The sequence below is a fragment of the Sylvia atricapilla genome, chromosome 1 (genome assembly GCF_009819655.1).
Source record: "Sylvia atricapilla isolate bSylAtr1 chromosome 1, bSylAtr1.pri, whole genome shotgun sequence".
Taxonomy (NCBI): domain Eukaryota; kingdom Metazoa; phylum Chordata; class Aves; order Passeriformes; family Sylviidae; genus Sylvia; species Sylvia atricapilla.
In genome coordinates this window covers 25,072,576-25,089,509 of record NC_089140.1, presented here as the reverse complement: position 1 = coordinate 25,089,509, position 16,934 = coordinate 25,072,576, and the positions used below count along the sequence as shown (strand labels likewise).

At 41.2% G+C, this 16,934-nt stretch overlaps 1 protein-coding gene across 2 annotated transcripts in view; it reads left to right on the top strand.

Moving 5' to 3' along the window:
* Nucleotides 1-747: 747 nt before the first annotated feature.
* SLC25A13 (solute carrier family 25 member 13) overlaps nt 748-16,934 on the top strand; it is a 102,447-nt gene continuing 86,260 nt past the window's right edge. The window contains exons 1-2 of one of the 2 annotated variants that reach the window (XM_066317710.1): nt 798-851; nt 3,004-3,018. In XM_066317710.1, coding sequence (XP_066173807.1) covers nt 840-851; nt 3,004-3,018 — 27 coding nt within the window. In that variant the 5' untranslated portion in view covers nt 798-839. Of the gene's footprint in view, nt 852-3,003; nt 3,019-16,934 lie in introns of both variants that reach the window. The other variant, XM_066317719.1, reaches the window with a different exon arrangement.

Genomic DNA, 16,934 nt, shown 5'->3' with positions numbered 1-16,934 from the left:
CCCCGGAGGCAGCCACAGGCTCGCATCCCAAAGGGTGTACAGCCGAACATGCCCGGGCAGGCTGTCCCAGGCAGTCTGCGAGCCGCCTGTGAGGCTGAGCTTCTTGCCACGCTTGTGGTCATCTTGGCTACAGCCCTGGACACAAGCGGGGCTGCTTGTGTCACGCTGACTTAGAAACTAGCGCAGCATTGACAAAATTTGGTTGGAGGCACAGCTCGTTCTTGGGACATCGCAGAACGATGGCTGGGGATGCTGCAGTTGGATGAAACATCCCTGAAACAGCAGCCTGTCTCGAGGGGAAGAAAACAGCGCAACAGCGCTGGGCAGGACAGCAGGGTTTGATGTGAAGGTGTTGGCATACTTCTGCTGCTCGCCCCGGTGTCCCCCAAACAAGCCGGGGGCATTCCCCGGGGACAGCAGCGCGAGTCACCCACTGGTGACATGGTCACAGTGTCCAGGCAGAGAGAGGCTGCAGGCCTCCCAAGAGCTGGGCCACCGGCCGTAACCGGGCAGGAACCAGGAGGGCAACCGGGCCCTTCCCAGAGATGAGGCACCGGCGGCGTTCCGCCGGCGCCCGAGGCCGCGTGTCCCGCCGCCGCGGCCGGCGCCCAGCGCGGAGCCCAGCGCGGAGCCCGCGGGGCCGGTCCGGACCGCGCCGGGATCACGGGGCGGCGGCGGGGCCGGGCGGGGGCGGCGCCCCGTCCTTGCCTGTGAGAGCGAGCGGTGACGGCCGGCGCTGGCGGGCTGGTGCGCAGGCGGGGAAGCTGCGTGCCGCGGTCGGAAGGGAGGGGAGCGGAGGAAGGGAAGGGACGGGAAGGGGTGGCCGCGCCGGGCACAGCATGGCTGCCAAGGTAAGGCACCGCCGGCGGCGGGCGGGCGGGCGGCCGCGGGGAAGGGGCCGCGGCGGGGCGGTCGCCGGGTTTGACCTCGGGCCTGTCCTTGACGAAACCCGACGGTGGCGCCTCCTCCTCCTCCTGCGGCTCGGCGGCCGCTCGCCGCCGGCCCCGGGGGAGCGGGAGGTGGGCAGCGGGCGGCCCCCGGCCGGTGGGGCTGGGCGCCAGCGCGGCGAGGATCCGCAGCCGCCCGCGCCGGGAGCAGCGGGCCTGCGCTCCACTTGCGGTGCATCGTCGGCGTGAGTGACACTGCACGGCGCCTCCCGCGGCCGGGCCCGCCGTGCCGGTGCCGGTATCGGTGCCGGTGCCGGCGCCGCCGTCGCTCTCCCCGGGAAGGGCACTGCCCCTCCGGGCACTCGTGCCCTGGCCCTGCTCCGCCAAGCGCATTTGGGCCCAGTAGCGCCTCAGTGAGAGCCCCGCCGTGCGCCTTCTTACACAGTGTACAGATGCATGAAGATACACGTACACACATGTTACACATGCGGACACACACACACGCTGTACATGCGGACACAGAACACCTGTTTGGACGAGAGGATGCAGCGGGGTCTCGGGACGGCGGCTGGCGGGTCCCGGAATGGGCGCAGATGTTGGCCCTGTCCTGCTTGCAGGCCTTAGCACGATAGTCGCTTTTTGCTTTTTTTTCTCCCTTTTTCTCCATGTACCTTTTTTAACCTTCTGTTTTCACATCTGATTATCCTTTCAAACCGTTTTTACTTCTCAGTGCTCTCCTGTCAGGTGGATGCCTGCTATTTAGGCTTTTTTTGCTGATCAGAAGGATAAACAAATAGAAATACTTTATTTAATCGCCTAATAATATACTCCCATCCCAGAAAAAACCCCCTAACTATTAGCTGGATCAAGGCCATATCTAAAGAGAGATCAAATTAGATATAGTGTTGGAATTTCGAAACTTTTTATTTCATTAGGTTCCATATTTGAGTACTGAATACTCCATGACCTTCTTTTATTGAAGTCAATGATGAGACTTATATTGGGGAAACATCAGGAAACAAAGCTTCCCCAAACAACTCAAAGCAGCACATGGCTCAGTGTGGCCAGAGTTGTGTGCTCCTTTATTTCAGATAGTGTATGACAGACCTGCTTTGGTCAGCACCTTTCTCAATAAGAACTTAGGTTATCTGAACTGTGTGCTGTTTTAGTGGATTGAGCAATATTTGATTCCTCATTGCTAGCGGATATAAAACCGTCATCCCCAAATCTTGTGTTCACTGTTTGTTAATCTTAGCTGACGTATCTAGTCTTTAAAAAAATTTTAATTGTCCACTGGTCCATCAAAACATGTTAATTACATACTACCAAACTATTGGTGTTTAAAGACTTAAAGGTCTTCTGTTCTCTAGCTTTTTGAACCTTTTACTTATTTTCTCTATTCCAAGCAGTGGTTTGTAAACTGCAATCCATTTGAACCTATGCTAAACACCTGTGCTCCATGCTACACATTTGCACGATGTCCTTTTTCTTTAAGCTAGATTTCTTACACAGTTCAGATCTCCAAAATCTACACAAGCATATGTTGGAAAGGCTCAACGCTTTAAGAGACACTTAATTGAATATTGTATATGTCAGGTTACATCAGGCTTGGCAGAGACATACCAAATAAAAAGAATAATGTCTTAATTGTCGTGTCATAAGCATTCTTGGTGTATTGCAAGGCAGAGATGCAGATCTTCGTTCCCTAGGGTGTACAGTCCTCACATAGCTTCCAGGGAAGGCTTCTAGTTTGTAAGCCTAGACACGTTCTGAGACACTTATGTTCAAAACAAACAAACAAACTGTAAGCAACTAGAATGGATTAATTACATTGCCTTGTGAGACTTCAAGGGGTTTTTTGTCTTCTTCAGTTGAAACAGTTAAACACAGGTGAATTTCTATTTATATTGAAGTCAGTAGCAAAATGTAAGTAGCATGTTGTACTTTGAGGGTGGCATCTGAGCTTAGGTTCTGCAAGCACACATATGAATAACTTTGCCACGGAAAGAGCTTCTGGGCCTGAAGTTATTCACATGTGCTTGCAGGCACGGGCCTTGATTTGTGTTCTAACTTCCTCACTGATGCATCTCAGTAATGTTTGCCTTTTTCACCTCAGCCAAACAATGGACTGGTGAGTTAAATGCTTTTTTCTAAAATTTCTTTAGTACTTTTTCCTTGCCAGTATCCTGCATGACCGCTTCCTTTAATTTTTTAATTATACCCTTTTAGGCATATGAGTCTTTGGGATTGAATGTAATTGGTCTTTGCTTGCAAGATTTCAAATGTTGACATTTTAAGCAGACTCTAGGAATTCAGTCTCTGAAAAAGAAAACCCAGATGGGGTGCTGTTAAGGCTGCATAGTTAAGCACTCAGGTATCAAGAAATGGGCGCTACAGCCCTGTTTAATTTTCTTCATTGTATATAGCTCAATGTTTGCAGCTCATGCAACATTTTAAACAATGTATGTTACACATCAGTGTCTTTTCTTAAAGTTTGAAAACATTTTCTGAAACTGTTCTGGGAAAACTCCACTGTAAGTTATATTCACACAAATTTCAAGTAAAAAGCAGAGCTGAGATCTTCCAGTAGATTTTTACCCCATTGGTAACTAAATTACCATCCTAAGTACTGGCTTCTTTTTCTGCATTGTGCAAAAAAGAGGCTATGTGGAACATCTTTGTGGTAATGGAGGTACAGAGCACTAATGTTTTACATAGTGTGCCCTGCTTATTTCTTCATTTTGAGTGTTTAACAATGCAATCACAATGTTGTTTTTCTGCCCTTTAGCCAGATAGTTCTAAAGAGAATTTACATAGTCTAGCGAATGCCCCTTGCTGTTCACCTGGTGTGTATTTTACAGCAAAATTAAATGTTTGTGTTGAGTGAATGTCAGTTACCCTTGATCCCTATTCTGCTACAAGTTCTGGGCATAACTGTTGTCTCATGCATGTGCAAAGTGTGACTTGCTGTCTTTTTGAAGTTCTACTGCTTGGTAAAATATAAGCATATTTTCAGTGGGAGGTTCTAAGATACGTCTCAAGGAGATTTCCTTCTGTAGTTTATTTTGCCTTTGCCACTATGTTACTTTGTTCAACTTAAGGTCAGAAAATGATACTTGTAATGGGAGCTAGTATATATAGTATTTTTAAACTTTGTATTTCATAATCTCTAAACTACATTCAGAACAGTTAAAAAATGCATTAATGAAAATTCCAAACTCAAATACTTTTGGTAGACAAATCAAATCCTAGAAAAATGTAAAAACAGTGGCTTAGCATGGAAGCACTTGAACACCATTAAACTTTCTCTCTGCTATGGATAGTATGTGAAAAAACTTCAGTAATTGTATGAACTGCATAATAATGATGCAGGAGTTGATTTTTAAATATTGTGGAATATCTCTTTTGTGTGTCGTGTGTGAACTTTTATCTATTATTCAACTTTTATACATGGGCATGTACTTGTTGTACTTATACCCAGAATGTATAAGTTATTTCAAAATTATTGTCTTAGAACAAAGTGAGCACAAACATCTCGTGGCCAGAAAAGCTAGTTGTAAAATGACTGTTCAAGTGAAGGCATGAACCTTACATCAGTACCTGATGGGACTGCTTGCATGCTTGATTTTAAGTGCATGTGTAAGTCTTTTGAAGAACAAATGCCTGTCAGAACTACATCAATAATGTAACAAAAAGAGATTTGTTGCTGACTTATGTGACAATATTTGGGATAGTTCTAATGTAAGGTAAAGAAAATTTGTTTTGCAGTCTTCATGTACTGAACTTTTTTTTTTTTTAATTCTCTTCTCTCTTGTGTTTTTATGAAACTGTTTATTATGGAAGCTGTATCAGTGGAGTTACTGCCACATCTGCCTTAAAAATCCTAAGCCTTGTCATATCAAAATTAGTTAGTCCCCAGGCACGGCCTCATTATATGTCTTGGTGTTACTGTAGTCAGACATCTCACGTGGAACACCCCAGTCCTGCCAGGGTGCATCACCTCAGCTGTATTAACTGAGTTCTGTGAGGGATTGATACCACTGCACTGGCCCTGCCTCTACAAACCTTTTTGTCTGCAGAAGCGATCCAGTGCGTGCCCTGGATGACGTGGGTTAGTATGGTTTGGTAAGCAGTGGTCCAAACGCAGGCACAATGGCAATACCATTCTAAAGAAATGCGATTGCAAACAACACCAAAACTATTAGATGCTGATGCAACCATGCCACTTTGATTATTTTGCTGCCATGCACACACCCAGTGTGTCCCTTTGTGCATCATACAGCTCCATTTTGCCTCTTTGCTCAGCTCCTTCTATGCTTGTCTCTCCTGTGCTAGCAGTAGTGTGGATTGTGCCTGGGAACAGATTAAATTCACTCTTCTTGCCCTCAATTGTGCCATTCTTCCCTTCCTCCAGCAAAATGGTAGAGAATAATTGCATTGCATTGGACATGGGTTTCTTGGGCCCTCAGAAAAGAAGTGAGGGATCCTGTCATCACAATGGGCTCCTGTGTCCATGAAAGGAGTGGAGTCTGTTGTGGACAGGCTCCAGCCACTCAGTGAGATCAGTGTTGGAGAGGAAAGTGGTTGGTGAGTAAGGAGAGAGCAATCTTTCCTTGAAGCACCACTGAGTTTATGTACTATAGATTTAATAGTGTTATGGCAGTTAATGGTACCATGGTAATTTTTTGGATGTGATAGCACTATGTAATATCTATGTGCAAAGTCCTGTTGCTAGACTGTACAGGTCCAGCAGTACTTCCTCATATGTAGTTATATTTTGGAACTGTGCAGAAATATGTAAGTTCTTAAACACTGTGTGTATCATAAGACTCTTCTTTCCACTTTCCCCTCAGAAAAAACCCATGTATTTATGCTGCTTATGACTTACTACTGCATCTTGATTTCGTAGAAGACCAGAATTTGCCTGAAAGAGGGACATTAAATTTGTGTGCTGATGACTTCAGACATTTTCTAAATACAGAGTAGCATGACTGTGACTGCAGCTGAAACAGAGGAGAAACCAAGTCATTTACTCCACTGTCCTGCCTGTCATAGTTCATGTGTTTAGTTTCATTTGGTTTCTTTTGCTGTATAAATCTTTGCTTATGATGCTTACCGTCAGGAGAACTGGTTGAGTCCTAGTCTCACAAGACTCACAGCATGCTACAGGGCCCACTGGCAAGAATAATCCCAGGAAAGGCATTCATGGAGCAACTCTGCTGTGGAAAAAGTCCATACAGCTCTCTTCTTCAGTGGACACTGAGTTACCCTGAAAAGAAGCTTTATTTCAGTGGGTTTTTTGTCTCAATTGAGTTTACCTATGTCTTTGTATCACTGTTTCTTCTCTGATGCCACCTTTTCTTATCAGCACAAGGGGGGGCCAAGAGGAGGTGGTGGAAGAGGTTGCTTTATGTGTTCAGTATGTTAGCTACTGATGGCATCGCATGTTGCAACTGACAGTGGTTTTGGCAAGTTTTTGAAACTTGTTCCTTTCCATTATGGTATCTCTATAAGAGGAATTGCAGGGTGACTTTGCTTCATGTATAGCCTAGGAGAAGGCTACTGGACCCAGCACTTATGTGAATACCTTGTCTTTTGTGATGCCTGCTGAAAAAAGTATTTAAAATTATCTGGATTTTATCACATTGGGAAATAATTTGGTCTTTCTATACAGCTTCGTTTCCCAGGAGGTTAGAGAAGCTCTTCCGAGTGTGCCTCAAACCACGTTAAAGGCACTCCTGGAGCTGTAATGTAGACAAGCTTACAGTCCTGAGTGATAACAATGTGTCTTCTGACCAGCTTGTTTAGGCCAATATCTATTTTATTTGTCTATGTTGTCCAAGGAGTATGACAAGGAGGTATGTGATACTCTATTTCCTGGAAGATGGCATGAATGTGCTGCTGAATTTTAGCTTCATTTTGCCTTTGATCTATGGAATTGCCTCTGCTTTGGCTGTAGAATGGCTTTGCCATACTGAATAGAGCCTGTGTGTTTGTATGGTGCCAAATCTAAACTTGCATAAAGCTCCTAGGCACTACTTGACTCTGCTGACTTGACTTGTATCATGCTGTTTTGCTTTAGCTACAACATAATCTTCAGGAACAGAGCAACTGATGTTTTATGGTGTTAGATAACTATGGCTAGTAAAATGTAAGGTTGCCTATTTTCCAGTGCATTCTCTTTCTGGAAAGTATCTGTATCTCAGTCATTTGCAGAGAGACAAAGAGGTCCTTATAAAAATACTCTGTATTCAATTGCTTTGGAATAAAGCAATTTCAGCTGAAGCTGTGTTAAAACACTTAAAGGAATACTGTAAATGCATTTGCGTAAGTTTTTAAAATAATGTCATGCTATTTACAGGATCTTAGAAATAGGCAATTGCAATTATATTCTTTACCAAAAATGTTACTTGACCTGAACAAAATCCAGTGTGTTAAAGGATGAAATTGCCCACAAGAAATGGGGTGTTTGCATTTTTCTTTTCCTCCTGAAGAGGAAAAGAAGAAATGTTTCAGAGAGAGAGTGGCAAAGTGACTGCACGTACACCAAACTATCTGCATTTAGAGAAGAAACAGAAGAAATACAGCTTGTTGCCTTGTTGCAGGACTGATCACATTCCTCTTGTTGGATATGTGAGATCCCTAAACATCAGCTGCTGAATTCATGTATTTAGGATGTCTTGCATGCTTAGGCAGCCTGCAAGAAGTGTTTTTATGCTGACAAATATGGTCACTCTTCAAGTCTCACTGGAGATCTGCCTTACATTCTGGCCACGTGAAAACAAAGTTAGAAAAAGATGAGGTTTTGGTGTTCTTTAGATTGGCATCTTCATGCCTAACTTTTTTTACCCACTGGACTTTGGAATTAAGAAACCTACCAGAGGTGTCAGAAATTGGTACCAAAACATCCAGTGTGCTAAGGAGCATCTAAGGCAGCCAGTGGGAAATGAAAGAATAGGGATAAAAAAAAAAAAAAAGAACAGTCCCTGGAGGATTGTTAAACAGCAAGGTTTGCACCTCTGTTTCCGGCAGGGCCATTGCACTTGGGTTGTTATAATGCAACACAAGGACTGGGGGCAAGAGCTGTGGGCCAGAACCTGATTCAGTTTTTGGTAATTAGGATATCCAGCTTGTAGAGGAGAAGATTTGGATTCTCTTTTTCCAGCAGCGTTGATGCATTTTTCTTAAACGATGCCTCCAGCTGCTGCAGTTTTGGAGGGTTGCTGCCTGGTGCTCACTGCCAGCGTGCATTAGATGTGTTGCATGTGTGGTTGCTGTGTGCCTGGTCAGCGTGTCTGAAATGTGTGTACATGCTCAAATCAGGGCTGTGGCAGTTCTGGATGTGCACCTTGGTGAAACTTCTGCAATCCTAAAACCTTAAATTGCACGTGACCTTCTGCTTGTGGAAAATGAATGGTTTTTGCATCATGCTGTGATTAGAGGTAGCGGAGCGTGCTAATGGATCAGACCTTCAGGGGCTGAGCAAAGTGGACTTTGCAAATACACAAACACACATTTTATTTGTAGAGAGTGCACTGAGATTGGGCAGACATGTGCCCAGAACCAGACCTTTTAAAAATACTCTAAAATCTTAGTATCATCACTACTTCCATAGTTTAAGGATCTAACTGATACCTTTTTGAAAGCCAAGGCTCGGCTAGACCTGATCTCTGGGACTGGTTCTTTGCCGTCCTGATACTGGGCTGATTGTTTCTCTGCTCTGATGCCAAGCTTAACTTTCTGTAGCTGTTCTGTTGGTTTGGTTGGTGTGGAGAGGTTGTTTCCTGAACTGCCAGGTCACTGCAGTTTTTAACAGCTGGTGGTAGCTGTGAAATTGTGATTTCACTAAATAATGGTTCAGTGGCAATACTAGGGTAGTGTAGTGTGTGAGGGTGAATTGGAGTGGATAACTGACTGGGCAAAAAGTGATAGTCTTTTTTCTTTTTTAGAATGTATAAATTGGTTTTGTTTGCATCAGATCAGTTCCCTAATATGATTCACAGCAAAGCAGTTGAAAGAATTATATGGATGGCACTGAGCACAGAAATACCTTAAGCTGGAAACCTATGAAGGGTTGTTTGGTGTGACCACTGTAGGAGTGTTTACTGACGTGCATTTATAGATACTTTTGCATTTTCCACTGCTCAGCAGAGAAATGAGAAGGCAGGGGTTTTTCCTTTTGGTAAGTGGTTTGTCTGTTGTCAGCTGTGATTCATGCTGGGATTTTTCCCTCAAGGTAAGAGGCATGGTGCGAGAATGTAGCCATGTGGATGTAACTGTAGTATTGCAGAGGCAGAATTGTGAGATTGTCATAGAACTAACTGGTCAACTAATTACCTACTAGTTATTTACATGCCAGTGGACAAAAATCTAAATTGAATGAAGAAAAGTAAAGAATGAAATTGAAACATCAAGAAAGCTTTGTCATAATTTTTCTTTTAAATATTTATACTCGACACTTTTAAAATAATTTGTCCCATTTTCTCTGTGTAGCCTAATACCTGGACTGATAGGAATGTTCTTTTAAAAGGAGTTTTCTGAGTAAGCCAAAGTAAAAAATCAGACTTCCCTTGCAAATAGTTTCTACTGTTGTGTTGCTTTTGGTTTTTTTTTAAAGATGTGTCTCTGATTGGTGTATTTATGTATTCAAAGGTTACCTGACTTAGCTGTAGAAGGAATAACTGCCATTTGCTTTAGGCAAATTTGTGGTTGGTTTTGCCTTGATTACCCTAGCTGGTCCCTACATGTTTTTCTAACAGTGCTGATCAGCCTTAGCTCAACACCACACACAGAAGATTACTGCAGCCTTAGTTGGTAGGAGTTAGGCAGCTGGTGAAATTCTAACTCTGAGAAATGAAATCCTAACTCTCCAGAAATTTTGGAAATTAAAGGAGGATGACTTTGATGACTAATACTGAACATGAAGGAACCTTGAGTGCCATGCAATAATCTGTGTTTTATTTTCCTTTAATTGGTCGCTTTTGAGTGATTGATGCACATGTGAATTGTTAAGCACACTGTCATTTTATGAATTATCCATATTAAAATGTATAAAGGTCAAAGTGAAAAAGGAAGCTACAGAGAGGTTTCATGAATTTGTGGTTTAGGTTACTGTTGCCTTTATAACTTATGACCTCCATATGCCCTTGGTCTTGCTCCCTACCAGCCAGCCCATGCTAACATCAATACTGGTTTATCCCTTCAGCAGGAGACCTGATTTCAAAGGTTCTGGACTGGAGCTGGAGGGAGGGTACTCTGGGAACAGGCACCTGAGACCTTTTTTGGGATTTGTCTTTGTGTTGGGGTTTTTTGTTTGTTTGGTTTGGTTTTTTTAACTGAGATATCATATTTGAAAAACTTAGGCAATCTAAGTTTATTGTAATAAGTAGTACAATAAATAGTTTATTGTAATAAATAAATAAATAACTTGTGATGGTTTTAGTTACTCTAAAATATGTTTCCATTCTTAAGTGACAAATTTTCTTTACTCTGCGCAGCTCAGTAGTCTTTTCACATTTTTTGCCTTCATACTGTTAATATTTTAGGTGGCTGTGATTGCAGTGAGTAGAACAGGTAGCCTCTCTTGAGACTGCTAATTTGTACTCCACAAACTGTCCTTATGACAGGTGAACACTTCCCAGCCCTGTTAGTGCTGTTTGCTTTTTTCCTAGTTCTCTTTGATGAAAACCAGGTGCAAATAATGGAAGAAGATGTTAACACTGCATCTTACCTCATATGGCTGGATTAATTCAATTTGATGTAATGCGGAGAGAAACACAGTTGTATATTAATGCAGACCTGTAAGATTACGTTTTTGTGAAGTGCAGTGCTTGGCAGAAAGCTAATAAAGAATGTACTCCAGCACTTTTTTTAGTTATCTGGGACAAGATTGTCTGGCAGCAAAACAGACTGACCAGGGCAGCAAATAGTTAATGATATGTTGTAATTTGAAGAAGACTCCTTTAGAAATGGAGTATTTTAAACCTCATTAAATGCTTTTTGACCAGCATATAGTATCTGATAAAAGCTGCCACAATACAGAATTAAATTCACCTGCTAAGGTCCAAGTTTTGGTGAGCTGGCAATAATAGTCCTAGAGTTGTAGTTATCTGTAGAACTATTGTTAGATTATATTGAGATTAGCCACAAATTATATAGCTGTAACTCGATTGTGTCTTCTTTTCAAAACAGGAATATCAAAGAATGGTTTTACTTGAAGGGTATTAGCATTATACGGAAAGGGTCTTTAAATTATTTTCCAGTCTTCAGGTCCCACTGTGAATCCCAGGTGAAGATAATATACCCCATAACTCTAAATGTCTAGTTTTTGTAAAAAAATTCCATCACTTTAAAAATTCCAAGGCTTTTAAAGGTTATTTTTGCAATTATGTGGACCTATCAGAAGAGAAATACGTATGCTTTTTACAACTATGATTGTTAAGGCCTTGATGATTAGGGTAATTGAAGGATTGCAAAGAGTAAACTTAATTTGAAAGCTAGAATACGGAAGATGTGTAGCTAGATGACCATAGTTATTAGCCTGTCTTATAAATATAGAAGCAGAAGTTTCTTTGTTTTCTCTCCTTCGGAAGAGGAGACTTAGGGGAGGCCTCATCACAGTTTACAACTTCCTCCTGAGGGGAAGAGGAGGGGCAGATGTTGATCTCTTTGCTCTGCTGACCAGTCACAGGACCCAATGGAAGGACCTGAGGTTGTGTCAAGGGTGCTTTAGATTGGATATTAGGAAAAGGTTTTTCACCCAGAGAGTGGTTGGGCTCTGGAACAGGCTCCCCAGGGAAGTGTCACTTGTCAGCACCAAGCCGGACAAAGTTCAGGAAGAGTTTGGACAATGCCCTCAGGCACTTGGTGTGACTCCTGGGGATGGTCTGGTGCAGGAACAGGGATTGGACTTGATGATCCTTGTGGGTCCCTTCCAACTCAGCATATTCTGTGATTCTGTGATTCAGATGTTTTTGTGTAATAGCATTCTGAAGTATCAAAACCATGGCTGTTGAGCTGAACAGCTGTTGAGCAAATCTAAAAGACAGCATTCCTGAGCAGTTGTGGAACTGTGGAGGGAGGGAAGTGTGGGGAATCAAAGTCTGAGTATTTCCTATATGGTTCAACAAATTTCTTAGACTGAAAACTTTAAGAAAAGGATGAGAAGAGGTATTTGATATATTTGCATTTCACTTGTTTCCCCAGTAGAGTTTATTCTTTCTCTGTTTGTGAAACTGTGATCTTATTGGTATTTCCTTTGTAATTGAAATTGATTTGATGGAATTCAGATTGTTATGTAAAATGCCATTGGCCAGAGATTTTTCCAGCTCCATGCACTGTTTAGTATTTATCCTTTCACATTTTTTAGTTTCTGTAGGTGAATTCTACCTGGTCTTTATTCACTGAGGATTTAAAAATGTTCTTTCCTGGAGCCAAGCTTCATTTCTATCTGAGAAGATAAGTTTAAACTTTATAGGAAATAGAAGGTTAAAAGAAGGTTCTGTGCTAGGTTGGAGTCCATTTTTAGAGCTGGCTTTGCAAGGAGATGAGCAGAAAAATTAACAAGCACTCACTCTGCTTTGTTTTTCATTCTGACGTTGTGTGCAGGGGAAAATGCCTGTAGATTTCAGAATATGTAAGGGCACACATTTTTCTACCTTCCTTCTGGTGATGTTGGCCCACCGCTTGAAAATGCACTTAGTCAACAGGGGAGGATGCTTTCACAAGGATGATCCTAAACCAAATGCCAATCATCCAGCTAGCAGGAGGAAGAAATTCTAATTGTCTTTATATTCAGGTTGCTGTTTCTTATCCCAACTTCCCTGAAGTCTCTCAGCCAGTGGAATCATCATTTTTGGGACTTTGGAATCATCATTTTTGGGGCTTTTCCCTCAGCCAATGGATATTTAATTCTGGGAAGTTATTAAAAGTGCCCACTTCATCAAAAAAAAATTAGAGTAGTTTTGAAGGAATAAATTAGAGCAAATTATTAAGTGTTGGAGTAGCTTGAGCGGCATCTGACTTCATCCTTCTTCAGAGCTTGATAGGTGTTAATCAAAATGCAGCTAAGATCTCCAGAACATGAAAGGCCATCAGCAGGATCATTACACAAAGATTCTATGTCTGTGCATGCAGCTCTGGTTTAAAGGTCTGTGTTCAAATGTGTAGACACATGGTTTGCTATACTGAGAAATAAAGCCTCCTGTCTAAATGCCTCTTAGTAGTGTGTGTTTATGGTGTGGCTTTGCATTACTTCTTTTGCACTTCTTTTAAGCCCTCTGCATCTGCTTAGTCAAGTCTGGGGTTTGGTGCCTGCTCTTAGTGTGGGAGAGAGACTGGGATGTTGCCTCCTATCAGTAGCAGGGCAGGAATCTCCCTACTTAAAAAAACTGAATTGAAGGATATGTTCTGCAATAGCAGTCATGCATTATCATCTGCCCTTTGTTTTGTGACTTTCCTGTCATCTCCGTCCATTGCATGACCTTATATGTAGATCTTATTTTAGGATAGAAGAGGTCTGAAAATTAATATTAGTGAATACAGATAGCAGACTTCATTACTGTTGCCATTTTTTTGTGCCTTGGAAATACAACCTATTTCCAGTCTTCTCTGGATCCTTGGCTACTCAAACCTCTTGGTCACGTATTTTATTATTATTATTTATTATGTTTGACAACTACTGTGTGATGAAACATCACTGATTTAGCAGATCTTTGTCAGAAGAAACCTTTAAGTGAGGCACTAAGTATGAAAAGCCATTAGAAAAACACGGTATGTAAAAATACTGCGTCTGCCTGATTCCTTCTTTCAGCCCATTGTGCAGTCTGAATCTGACTAGAGAAATCTTCACGTGTTTAGGAGAAGAAATTTTTGAATAATTTCACATTTCCATTAAAATAGTTTTTGTCACTGACATCAAGTCAGCCTTCCTCCTTCCTGTCACTTCACCTGTCTAAGACTGCTTGCCATTGTGTGTCAGTCTAACTGGAAACTACTTTCTAAAGATCATTAATTAGTCCCATGTTGATGCTGTTCAAAAGGAAGAAAAACATGGCAACAACAAACTTTATACAATTGCTTTTACTCTGTTCACAGACCTAGATCAGTCACTTGGTCTGAATCTTTTCTGTCAAGATTAACTGATGTGAAGCAGTAGGTTCAGTTTTTGTGCATTGTGAAGATTATACTACTGAAGTTTTGAGCCTCTTTTATCTCCATAAAAAAAAGAGTGGTGTAAAACTCTTAATGACTGTAAAGCTCCTGCAACTTGCTTTTAGTTTTCAATTGCATGTGAGCTATAGATCCAGTATCTCAGGTACGAGAATAACCCAAACCAGAATACTTAAGTCTCAAGTGTACAAGCATTCAAACCCTGTATAATTGAAATAGCACCTAATAGTTCCTTATTCTATATACCTTTGACAAGTTAAAGATAATAAACCAGCTTTTTCCCTTTTCCTGTGGATATGTGGGGAGAGAAGGAACTGAAGAGAGTACTGAACTCTTGAAAATGATAGAAATACCTTAGCAAAATATGCAGAGAAAGACTGCCAAATAGACTTATTTTCCTCCAGTGTTTTTTAGGAAGTTTTATGTGGAATGCATGCCTAAAATTCTTTTGTAGCTTTGAAAACCTGGGGCTTTGTATTGTGTATGACCCACAATTTGATCAAACAAAGGTGTGAAAGCTAGTGTGAGATCTCCTGGCTTTTCTGTTCACTGCAGACTTTCCGGGATAGTGCAGGTTGTGAAAGCTATGAGGTGTAATCCCTGGTTGATTACCCAGCATTTTTTTTGAGGTACAGCATTAATATTTTGTGTTTCAGAGTGCTGGATCAACTGGTCAGAAAGAGGTTTTTTTGGAATTCTCCTACAGTTCTGACAGTTGGAGCTAAAAAATAGGATACTATGACATAGTAGACATGCTGTTCTGTATTCATATGGTGATGTCCCGGTGCTGATGTCAACCAAAGTGTCCAGGGAATGAAATGGAAGGGCTACTGGTCACTAAGATGTTAAAAGAAAAGTGTAGCTTTTCTCTACTGTCTTAAACTGCTCTATGTTAATCTGGTATTTTTAGAGTTTAGTTTGACTGCAAAGCCCTGAAATCAAATGGAAATGCCTTTCCTGGAAAAAAAATGGTTTGTTGCTGTTTTTCCCTATGCTAAAAATGCTTTCCTGAAAATAATCTTAAGGATTTTGTCTTTAAATTCCTGTCTTTAAGTCAAAATGTTCAGTTTGACATCATCATCACTATTTCTCTTGCAACCAAGCGATCTCACAAAAACATTGGGAGGGCAATGCAGCAGAAGCAAATGTAATATTTTAATCAAACAGTTATTGCTTTATGCAAATATCTATGATAAAATAGACTCACAGATGGGAAGCCAAAATCATTCAAGCTAAAATCAGAATAGTTTGTAATTAAAATGCTGAAAATGTTTCCTAAAGAGATGAGAAGATTTTAATTATTGTTGTCAGATATCTTATAACTTAGGTGAATTATGGAGAGCTATTGTAACAATTTTGACTGAAGTGTGGCGAGTCAATGGCAGATAAACCCCTAGGATTACTGTGACAGCATCGCATAAACAGTATGGGTCTTCACTGGATTATTTTGTATTCCGATATGAAACTGTAAATTATTTCCCAGTACCCTCTTTGATAGCTTCACCTTTCAGTTCAGATCTTTAGCAAGAATGAAGGTCACACAACCACAGTGTCCTGTGGCAACTGTGTAATCTGCTAATATTTAAACATCAAGCAGTTGTTTGTTGTTAATATTGAAGGTAGGAATTGTGAAATAAAATGTTCAACTGTCTTTACTTTGTACTCCCTGCCTTCAGGGAGATTATGTAATAAGTTTAAACGAAAACCCATATGGTGCTAGTTGAAAAAATGATGATACCCTTGTTTCCAGGCAAAAGAACGTGTGTTTGCAAACACGTATTTTGGTATATGTATTTTGACATGACAGGTAAGGGAGAGAGATACTTTGTTAATGTGAAAGTCTGGGTTTTCCATAGTCGAGGCTGATTAGCACATTAATGTGGGAAAGGTGGATAGTTACTGTGACTCAGCTTTCTCAGACCATGGGCATGCATGCTTTCCCATGGCCCAATATGCCACTGTGTTGAGTGCTGTAGGGATAGAAAAAAGAAAAACAAATAACATACTTTGCTTCAAATAGGGAAGTGTCGCCATTTGCCCAAGTATGTGCTGGAATGCTCCTGTTATTTTTGTTAGCTATGGGGATGGGTTCCTGACCACAGGACTTTAGCTTTTCTTTGAGTCTTACCATTTATAGACTTTTAATAATTTTACTTTGTGTGTGTGATGTTGTTTCCCTTGTGCCAGTGTCATTTGTTCTTTTTAAGGTAGATTGGATCCATACATGCATGAGGATTCATGCCCACTCCCACACCCATCCCAGTTCTCTGAGCTGCTGAGGTGTAGCATTTTGAATAGAGCTGAATAGATGGAATTGATTATAAATAGGATCTTGAAAAATGAACTTCTTTCTTCAAAGAAGAAAACACAACACTGAAACAAAATACATTTACCTGTCAGTTATTCCTACGTAATTCCTGTCATGCAATTATTAGTAAAGAAATGTAATGTATAGGAACTTTTCTCCGGCACATTTCCTTTACTTGCTCATTCACAAGCATGAAGTCACAAATTATAGATTACTCTAGCAACAACTTAAGATGCTATAAACTTCACACAAGTTTATGGGGACTGATTGCACATAACTAAATTATAGAATTCTTTTTGTTATTGTAGAATTAGTAGTTATTTAAGAGCAGGCATTCTGGTTATGATATCCCTGTATGGCACTGCTCCAGGTCTGCTGTCTTCAAAAGGCGGCAGGTTTTTGTTTATTGCAAAACATCTTGCTTGCTCACTGGGACCTCATGTTAGCATCTGTGAGAAAATTATGCAGAAACCTTTTTTGACATTGTTCAGGTTGTCTGTTCTTGCCATTATTGGTTCTGTAATTCATGAAGGTGTCAGATAAATGGAATGCCTCTTTTTGGGTCTCTG